The 10838-nt window shown below is 49.5% G+C and overlaps 1 protein-coding gene across 1 annotated transcript; it reads left to right on the plus strand.

Annotated features, from left to right (window-relative positions):
- The first annotated feature begins 836 nt into the window (after positions 1 to 836).
- On the plus strand, positions 837 to 8757 carry Klhl38 (kelch like family member 38). The gene is made up of 4 exons (XM_047539280.1): positions 837 to 1026; positions 1684 to 3034; positions 6979 to 7084; positions 7912 to 8757. The coding sequence occupies exons 1-4, from the start codon at positions 941 to 943 to the stop codon at positions 8199 to 8201; spliced, it is 1833 nt and encodes a 610-aa protein (XP_047395236.1). The 5' UTR covers positions 837 to 940; the 3' UTR covers positions 8202 to 8757.
- The last annotated feature ends 2081 nt before the right edge of the window (positions 8758 to 10838 follow it).

Below are 10838 nucleotides of genomic sequence, written 5' to 3' on the forward strand. Positions count from 1 at the left end.
TGAACCACCCTGGAGGCAGGGGGAGCAAGGGCCTTCGTCCCCTTTCACGCTTCCCTGTGGTTCTGAAGTCCTCCACCACGGTCCTGATTCACAGGATTGGAGGCTCTCCTACCCCATCCCCATCCCCCTCTTCCCCTTCTTCCTATCTTCCTAGAGCAACAGGCCTTGCCTCCTGCCACAAGTTCAAGCCTGCCTAATGGAAGAAAATGGAAAAGGAAGTCAGGAGAGGAAGCCTGATGGGGAGGATGTGGCCACCTCAAACAGCAGCTCCCCAAGAAAGGGGGCCCAACAAAGTCCAGGGTACTCAACAAATATTTAAAACAAAAAAGCGAAACACACAAAAAACCACTCTGTCATTCTGTCATGAATTCTGTCACCTTAGACCCTGGAGGAGGAGCTCACAGCCCTCTCCATGATCCTGCCAAGTGGACGGTGGGAAATCGAGACCCAGCCAACAGCACCCAGGGGTCCATGCTCTGGCTTCCCTGTGACCAACCATCACCTTTACCATGTCCCAGAACTACTTCAGTGAGTCTGGGCAGGTCACAGCAACCTGTTTACAGACATCTAGAATTCCCAGGCAGTCTTAGGACAAGGGACTCAGGGACCGTTCCAAATGGGCAGCAAAGACTTACTAAGAGAAACCGTTCCTCCGGGTCTATTTATGCCGATATAAACACTTGCCAAGGAAACAAGGCATGTGGGCATGCGCCGACCCTGCAGGCCCTCGGGTGGCTGCAAAAGGCAACTGGAAAGTCACATGTCATAACAGTGGAAAGTACATATGCAGCTATTCTTAGCCCTGGAATGTATACACGGTCTCCCTGCCCAGCGGCCCTTGCACAAAGCTCTAGAAAACTGTGGAAGTGCCTTCAGCGTAAACAATCCAGAACTCTCCCAGGACAAATCATTTGCCAACCAAAGGAAAGGCCTGGGGTTTATGGTTTCACTCGGAGCAAGAGGTGGAAACTTTCTGGGGGGACAAGACAGAACAGGCATCGGTGGGTGTCACGGCAGCAAAACAAGGTAAATATCCCTAATGCTTACTTCTCCACAGGTGGACTGATGGGGTCACCCAGTTGACCATGGTGTTTCTTTTTCTCTGCTTTTTACTGATTCCATCCTTAAAGCAAAACCCCAAGACTCTGTGCAGTCATGTTTTCTAACTACAGATAGATAGAGAACTAAAGATATAACTCTCACAAGGGTCCATTTTCATCCCTCATCTCTGTCTAGTTACCAGAATACCACACTCCCAGAATGTCATGCCTGGAAAAAGACTAACATCCAGACAGAGATGTTTAGATGAGTTTACTAAATGACAGATACACCGAGAATCTGGGGAAAGGCTCATCCTTCTGCTGGCCAAATGCATGGACCGTTAACTGTGCTTCGGGCTAACATTTCAGCCCCAGCAATCAAGTAATGTCCAACAACGTTTATTTTTCCCCTTCAGATTAGATAACAATAATATTTGCCTATCACTTCTGAGAATCATCATAACCAAAAAGAGACAGGTCAGCTTTGGGATCAGGGTGGGGGTGGCCTCCCTTTCCGGCCTTCACTGGGTGGCATTCTTGGCCATACCCACAAACCTCTTGGTGAGGGACACAGGTGCACACCAGCTAGAGCCTGCAGTACCTGCTGCTGAGGCAGGCTTGACCATTGCTGCCCTCTCTGTAGGATGGACGAGGAGTCGCCAGATGGGCTGCTTTTCAGAGACCACAACTTCTCCTCTGACTTACTGAGGCAGCTCAACGGCTTACGACAACACAGGATCCTGACAGATGTGAGCATCTGTGCCGGTGCCTGGGAGGTCCCCTGCCACCGCAATGTGCTGGCCTCCAGCAGCCCCTACTTTAGGGCCATGTTCTGCAGCAACTTCCGGGAGAGCAGTGAGGCCAAAGTCCAGCTGAAGGGCATCGACTCCCCGGTGCTGGACTGGATCGTGGCGTACGTGTACACCGGGGAGGTGCGCATTGCGGCCGACAACGTCCTGGCCTTGATGGAGGCGGCCTCTATGCTGCAGTACCCCAGACTGTTCGAGGCCTGCTCCTCCTACCTGCAGAGCCAGCTGGCCCCCAGCAACTGCCTGGGCATGATCAGACTCTCAGAAATCTTAAGTTGCCAGACCCTCAAGAAGAAAGCCAGGGAGGTGGCCCTGGCATATTTCCCCGAGGTGGCTGCCTCTGCTGACCTGAAGGAGCTCTGCGCCTTGGAGTTGAGAGACTACCTCGGAGATGACGGGCTCTGCGGGGAGGAGGAAAAGGTGTTCGAGGCCCTCATGGCTTGGATCAAGCATGACCTCCAGGCCCGGAAGCGATACATGCAGGAACTGTTCCAGCAGGTGAGGCTTCAGTACGTCCACCCGGCCTTCTTCCACCACTTCATCGCCAACGACGCCCTCCTTCAGTCTTCGCCCGCCTGCCAGACCATCCTGGAGATGGCCAGGAGGCAGATGTTTTCTCTGTGTGGCTCCAGTGCCCCAGACTGCAAACCCCTGTGGCACGTCCCGCCAAGGAGCTCCTACCAAGATTTCCTCATCCTCCTGGGTGGAAGGAAGGACAACCAGCAGACCACCAGGGAGGTCCTGCTCTATAGCACACAGACGGGCCAATGGCAGAGCCTTGCCAAACTCCCCACCCGGCTGTACAAGGCCTCGGCTGTCGCCTTGCACCGCAGCATCTATGTGCTCGGGGGCATGACTGTCAGCGGGGGGAAGAGTCTGGTCAGCCACAATGTCTACGTCTTCTCCCTGAAACTCAACCAGTGGAGGCTCGGGGAACCTATGCTGGTGACCCGCTACTCCCACAGAAGCATCGCCCACAAGAACTTCATTTTCTCCATCGGGGGCCTTGGAGAAGGACAGGAGCTCCTGGGCTCCATGGAGAGGTATGACAGCATCTGCAATGTCTGGGAGAATATGGCGACCATGCCCGTGGGGGTTCTCCACCCTGCCGTCGCTGCAAAGGACCAAAGGCTCTACCTCTTTGGCGGAGAGGACATCATGCAGAACCCTGTGCGCCTTATCCAGGTAAATAGCTGGCCCTTCCCATCATGTAAATGCATGAGTGTGTTTGTGTATACATACATTCATGCACACACTGGCATACATATGTGCATGCATGCACATGTGAACATACATGCATACACACACATAGGCACATACATGCCAGAAGATGCATGTGCACATGCATACATGCAAACATGTATGTAAATCCTGGCACAAGCATACACACATGTATACAAGCACACATGAATACATGCATGCATGTATAGACACGTGTCTTTTGTAGGGAAAGAAGGGGGAGAGAGAACAGGACAGAGAGGTAGAAAGGGAAGAAGAAGGATAATTTTCAGCAAGAATTTTTTTCAATTTTTTAATTTTTTTCAGGTAAGACTAACAACAAATACAATCTTTATCCACAAAGAGTGTGTCTTCATTTGAGAAAAAAAAGTGTATCTAGAAATTCAAGCTAGAACATACTGAGTATGTCAGATAATGGAGCCCTATAGGACTTTAGCAGATGCTTCTACACCATAGCAGTAAGGTCTTACAAGAAGATTCCCAAGCTTTAGTCCACACCTCTGTTACCAAATCTCCTGGAACCTAGCCCCAGACCCACTGAATCAAAATTTCATATTGTGGGATCCTGACATGTGTGATTTACAAGCCTCCAGGAGGTTCTCAGGTGCAGTTAGTAGCCTTAAATGATAGGAGATATTGATTTCACTAACAAGCTCTCTGAGAAGCACAATTATCAAAGGCCACATTTCAGAATATTAAGGGTTTTCCAACTTCATGCAAGTTTCTAGTAATCTCTGTATTCATCTACTGATATGAAAAATTTAAACAGCAAGTTTATCTTTCAAACAACCTAAAGACCCCATGAGATGCAGTTCGTTCATTTCTAAGTGTTATGTTGAGTCCTAGCCACGGGAAGGCCTGGCTGGGGATGTCAGAGGGAACAGTGAACTACACCTAATCCTTGAGGAGCTTGCAAACAATTGCAATTCATAAGCTGGACACAGGGGACTCTAAGGGCATAGGGGGCATCCTTAAACCATGCAGACGGAATCGGAGAAGCTTGGGGGAGCTTTGGAGGGAATCCTGCAAGGTCCACATGAGGGGACTTGAGTAGAGGCAGAAGAGAGAGGGCAGGCGATGGAGAACAAGGAGGGAGGAGGCAGGGTTGGTGCTAAGAGAGCGCATAACAAGCTCAGGCCGGGTGGGGCCCTCTGCCAGCTGAAGCAGAAGTCAGAGCAACAGTGAGTAGCACAGAGGGAGGGGAGGGGCCCCAGGAACCGGAACACTTTTCAAAGGCCCCGAAGCACAAAGGGTGCACAGCCTGTTGCCCCCGGGAACCAAAAGCCTGACAATGGTGACCATGTCCTTGCTAAGCAGAGCAAGGAGGAAGAAGGAACAGTGCAAGGAACAAGTACGAGTCCCCACGTCATCCCATCAGCCCTTCCAGCCACCCAGCAACCCCTTCACCCAGACTGCTGCCCCTGAGACCCTCCTCTGGAACATTCTTGAGGGATGGGTATTTGTGGGGACAAGGCTGGCCTGGCAGGGCATTTTAGGTCTTGTCAAGAAACTGGGATGGCAGCCTGAGTGCAAGGCAGAGACATCATTAAAGGGATCCATGCAGGGTGAATGAGGTCATCAGATTTTCATCCGCAGAAGTTCCCTCTGGATGCCGGGTAGGGAAGGGCTGGGAGCGGCAGGGGAGTCCAGTCAGGAGATTCTTCAAGAAGCCCCAGCAAGGGAGGATGACGGCCTGGACTCAGCCAGCGCTGGTGGAGGTTTTTTCCCTTGCCTTCACTCTAGCCCATGTTCTCCTTCACTATCAAGACAGATTCTTTCCAGAATGAAAACTGTACCCAGTTCCATGCATTTACTTGAGCTGGAAGAGACATGTTAGGCTCTGCTCCAAACTCTGACCACACAAAATAGATCTGACAAAATGCTTCTATGTAAAGCTAACACTCCTCACTCTTCTCTATTTTTCAAAATAGAATCAACAAATATGCTGATGATATCACATTGCAAAATTGTCGTCAACTTCCTAAGAATAAAATGCAAAGCTCCAAAAAGCTTTCAGCTAGCCTATCGAGAAATGCATAGTACAATCCAACAAGATCCTGGCAAAGCCAAAAAATTCTGAACATGAGTGGCTCCTTTCCTGGATAGCCATGGATGAGGGAAATGGGTAAAAGTATTCATTTGGATGCTTTTCTAATCTATTGAGCACTAACTTTGAAATGAAAATTTTCCTCACTTGAATATAATTTAATGGGTGCTGGAAGGAACTGGGTAGAGCAGGTTGGATTTTCAGGCTTAGCCTTGGAGTTTTCCTCCATGGGATGGTTCCTCTGCGTCCATCACGTTTTCAAGAGCTACCCTACAATGGCCACAGATGAGAACTGCACTCTGCAAACTGTGGTGTGTGTCCGTTTCTACCTGGCTTTCTTCCTGCCTCCATTCCTGGTTGGCATTAGGCAAATCCTTTACCATGACAGTCTCACTTGCTTCCCTGGCCAAAGACCTTCCTTTGTTTCTCCTGCCAAAGTATCTCTGGGGCACTAAGAGGATTGTGAGCAAATGAGGAATTTATTTTTAAAACCATACCCAAAGCTGAGAGAGAAGAGAAGGCCAGGAGGCAAGGACTCACCTGAGCAAATGCAACCGACGCTTGCGCTTCTTCTGGGGATCCCACTTTCCACAAATGTGTCACCTGTGTATTTCAGACGAAGCCTTGAGGCTTCACAGCCCTGTGGGTGCCCCTGTCTTTAGCACCCAGCCCCCTGCAGTCTTCACCACCCTGAAGAGCTCGATGAAGACCTCGAGGGGTCCCAGTCTCAAAATCCTCCACAGGAAAGACCACACTTCCGTGGCGCCACACAGAGCCAGGAGTGTGGTGGTTAAGAGTATGTACTCTGGACCCACCAAAGGGTTCTTCCACTCACTCAGGCTGTTTGACCTTGGGCAGATCACTTAACCTCTCTGAGTTTCAACTGTCTAATCTGAAAAATGGCTGAAATAATAGCATCTACCTCATAGGATGGTTATGAAGTTCAAATTTTTCTCAAAAAAATCTAGCAACTAGATTTCATATGGAAAGAATTTCCAGCAAAGAATATCATACCTTTTTTCTCTGTAAATAAATGTTTTGGTTCCATCTTTTCTTTGTGGAGTCCATCCTTGATCTCTTGTGCTAAACTTTTCCTGTAATGAATTAAACCCACCTTTGGTAGTTGAATTTTAAACTGAGGTCATTACCAGAACATGTTCTAGGGACCATTTGAGAGCATGGCAAAGGAGCCTGCCCTCTCCTCCTTGGTCTTTCTTCTCTTTCTCATGCTTCCTTTTTGTTTTCCTGAGACTCTTAATTCCTTTCAGGCATACACTGTTCAGAAGCCTTCCTCATTTAGCCCCAAATTTGTTCTTGGCTCTATGACCCTCTTGGATACACCAGAACATTTAGAAATTTAAACATGAGCTAGAAATAAAAATGATTGGATAAGTCACTGATTTTCTAAATACCCAAGTTGCTTTATTTCTCAATAAAAGGAAAAAAAACGGTTCCAAGCAAGTTCAGCAAAATATATACCACCATGCAGAACTCTCATTCTATAGAACTACAGCCACTGATCTCATGCACTCACAGAAAGACCAACTTCTAATCATATATATATATATATATATTTTTTTTTTTTTTTTTTTCAGTGCTCGGGATTGAACCCAGGGCCCTGTGCTTCACTCTACCAACTGAGCTATCTCCCCAGCCCTCTAATCATATTCTTCTGTTATCTATAAATCAATAAATCATCAATAAATATTTATTGATAGTCATCCAGCTATACTTTAAAACCTGTAAAAACTAGAAAGAAAAAACTTGTGCCCAGTTTACCTTGTTAATTACAAGTTTTTAAAAAAATTTCAAATACAGTGCTGTGATTCTGTTCCTCTCTCAGGTTTATCACATTTCCAGAAACACGTGGTTCAAAATGGAGACGAGGATGATCAAGAACGTGTGCGCCCCTGCGGTGGTGCTCGGGCAGCGGATCGTCATTGTGGGAGGTGAGTCTGAACGGAGGCTCGCTGTGCTGGACGCGAACTTGGCACTGCTCATGGAAAAACAGGTCACTAATAGATGTTGTTCTGCAGGACAGTCTTTTACAAAGCACATCCATCCATGCAGGAGAGCGTGGACAGTCTGGCAAAGCTCTTTCCTCTTGCAGAAGTTTCTCCCTGTCTTCATTTGTAAACAAGGGACCAAATAATACTTATTTCACAGAGCTGTCGCTGTGCTCAAACGTGCCAGGCTATGTGCAGCACTTGACACTGACCCAGACACGCGGTCAATAAGCAGTGATCACTACTGTGAACAGTATTGGCCGCAATGCATTGCTGCTCTGAGATTGCGTAATGTGTCCTGGTCAAGAGGGCAGGTTTGGGGGGTCAGAGAGGTCCTGGCTCACCCACTAACTAGCTTTCCACACTTTGGCGAGCTTTGTGTTTTTCTGTACCTCAGTTTCCCCATCCATAAAATGGGGATCCTTAAAGTGCCCACGTAGAGGGCTGTGGTGGGGACTTAGGTCTGAGTTCCCACAGAAAATCTTTGGGTTGTTAAGCTCCTGGATGGGCACACAAGACGGAAATGCCAGGGAGGCTGGCATTGGGGTGCGGTTCCCAATCTATGAGTAGCTTATGTGGGTTGCAAGGGTCAGGGTCAGAGAGACCTGGGGTGCCAGCCACAGACTGGGCTGCGGTCAGGTACCTCAGCATCCCATGCTTTAGTTCAGGGTCCCAGCCTCACTGTCGGCAGCGAGCAGACACATTGCAGAGCTGCGACCCCTGGGCCAGAGAGCCTTTCGGAGCTTGCTCACGTGTCTTTTGGTTTTCAGGTTACACGAGGAGGATTCTTGCTTACGACCCTCAGACCAACAAATTTGCCAAGTGTGCAGACATGAAAGACCGGAAGATGCACCACGGGGCCACAGTGATGGGGAACAAGCTCTATGTGACAGGCGGGCGGCGGCTGACCACAGACTGCAGCATTGAGGACTCAGCCTCCTTTGACTGCTATGACCCTGAGACAGACACCTGGACATCCCAGGGGCAGCTGCCTCACAAACTCTTCGACCACGCCTGCCTCACGCTCCAGTGCATACCCCACATGTCCATCCACTCTTAAAGTCCACAAGGAACCTCTGTCAAAACGCTTTCTGTTGCAAAGGACAGAAACCCCGCTCCAAAGAGCCTAATGAGGATGCAGGGGGTGCTCTCAGGACTGAAGGTACCAGGGCCTAGGGCCCCTGGCGCCAGGCCTATGGCCAGAACTGTCTCCTCCCCCAGCCTCTCCCTCTCTCTCTGCCTTGTCTCTACTAGGCCTCATTCCTCAGGCTTCTTTATCCACACAGTATGAGGACTATGCAATGATAGACTCTGACTCACATTCTCCACATTCTCTAGCTTTGCATCTTCAGGAGACAATTTACTGTCCCATGATCCACATATTCATCTTTAAAAACAGTGCTGGTGGCCCCTTTGTGAATTCCATGCCTGCCTCTTGAGGCAATCACTATTGCCGGGATGGTGCTACGGTAACCACGTGGTCCTGAATCAGGTCTCTATGAACAGAAGTGGGGTTAACTCCTGTGATTGACAGCCTATCCAAACCACATGTAACAGGATGGAAGCAGTTCTCCAAAGGAAGAAATTCTGGATGAACAGAAAGCACCTCTGGCCCATTGCAATCTGGAACGAAAGGGCTGAGAGGCCCAAGAGACCCCTGGAAGCACTTGGTTCAGGTGGCAGCGTGAGAAATTGGCCATGACTATGTTTCTCTGAATTCTATGGATGTCGTGCATTAAATTTCCAGAGAAGTATGTGTAATTCAGTATCTCATGTTGGCAAAATTATCTTGTACTGCAGGATATAAAAACAGAACAAAGCTGGTTTCTGGTGCCAAATGGTGTTTTTCTCCAGTCTCTAGGGAGCTGTAAACCTGCAGAATTAATCTGGGTTTTCATTTTAGTCAATGTTATGAGCTTTGCTCTTCTGGGGAAAGCCGGCAAATTCCTTCAGTGATTACAGGAACCATTGCCCTCTAGAAGCCAGGGCTGAATCCCCTACAGCCCCTTTATCTTGAAGCACCTCCTACACTGGCTCAGTCTCAAGTGGAAGAACAAGCTGAAGCCGAGAGCAGCCGCTCTCCATGCCACCAACTTGTCACAATCACCTGTGTAGATGTTTGGAACCAGGACAGAGCCCCCTTCCAGACAGATGATTGGGGTTCTACTAGGTGGGGCCCAGAACTCTGGATTTTTTTTTTTTTTTAAGTTTCCTAGATGAGAAGGTAAAGAAGCACAGCCCTGCTCAGTGGTGGGCACTGAAGACCTTCAAGTCTGGTTCCATTCCCATCCTGTCCTGGCCAGCCCTGTCCAAACCCAGCATTGTACACAAAGCATCCCCCATGGAAGCATCTGGAACGAGTCTTGCTGCCTGAGCCTGGCACCAGAGTGCACTCGTGCCAGAGCCTCCCTTCCACCCAGCTCTCTAGGTCCACGTTCTGGACTTTCTGTGCACCTCAGGGTCTCTTGCTGAGGGTGAAGCTCTACACACTTCCCGGGCCGCTTGGCTGTGGTCCAGAGACTCGCTGGGCTCCCCTTTCTTGCTGCCCCCGAGCTGCTGAATGGCATCTTTCCCCAGCCGGTTCGCCTCAATCCCCGTTTCCCTGACTCTGCTTGGAAAGGTAGCCAGTGGCCAAAATCAGCATTTCCTGTCCTGTTGACCAGGTGGCAGCATATGACATTGGTGCCCTCCCTCCATCTTGTACAACCTCTTCCCCACCTCGGGGGACACCACTCACTCTTCTCCTCCCCACAGTTAATTCTCGTCTCCTTATCTTCCCAACTATTAAATGGGGCCGCACCCCGGCTCTGTCCCTAGACCTTCCGTGTATCTACTCTCCCTGGATGGGTGACCCACGGACTGGCAAACCACCCCTACGCTGCTCGCTAGCCAGCGTTCTCACAAGCCTACCCCTCCCATAGGCTTCCCCACCTGGGGAGAGTGACACCTTTCCTACACACTGCGCTCTGCTCCAAGTATCCAGAGTCCAACCCAAGTGCCATCTTTTCTCTTCTGCTTCCACCTTGGATCCCAGAATCCTTCTCCACGTAGCCCACCTGTTTGATCTCCCTAGGATTGAACCAGGAGCAGTTTTTCACCATTCTCCCTCCCTAGCCCCTTTTTTATTTTTATTTTTATTTTTTATTTTTGAGACAGGGTCTCACTAAGTTGCTGAGGCTAGCCTCAAACTTGCCATCCTCCTGACTCGGCCTCGAGAATCGCTGGGATTACAGGCATGCTCCACCACAACTGGGCTGTCTGATCATTTAAAAACATAAGTGAGTGTAAGTTGACAGCATGGCAGAGGGAAAAATAAAATAAAATAAAACATGAATATAAGTTGCAATAGGTCATTCCCCCCTTAAGTCTCCTAAGCCTTCCCAGCTCACTCAGCAGACCCTCAGACACCAGCAAGGTCCCTCCACCTGGCCACCAACTCTCTGTCCTCCTCTTCTCATCTCATCTCCCACCACATCCCTCTCTCTTCCTCAGCTTCGGCCTCACTGACTCTAGGGCTCACAGCCTCACTGACTCTAGGGCTCACAGCCTCACTGACTCTAGGGTTCACAGCCTCACTGACTCTAGGGCTCACAGCCTCACTGACTCTTGGGCTCACACATCCCAGGCAAGTCCCAGCTTTCTGTTTTCACACCTCTGTCCCTGCCCGGAAATGCCTGCCCCAGATGACCCCCACACG

The sequence above is a fragment of the Sciurus carolinensis genome, chromosome 1 (genome assembly GCF_902686445.1).
Source record: "Sciurus carolinensis chromosome 1, mSciCar1.2, whole genome shotgun sequence".
In the NCBI taxonomy this organism is placed as follows: Eukaryota; Metazoa; Chordata; class Mammalia; order Rodentia; family Sciuridae; genus Sciurus; species Sciurus carolinensis.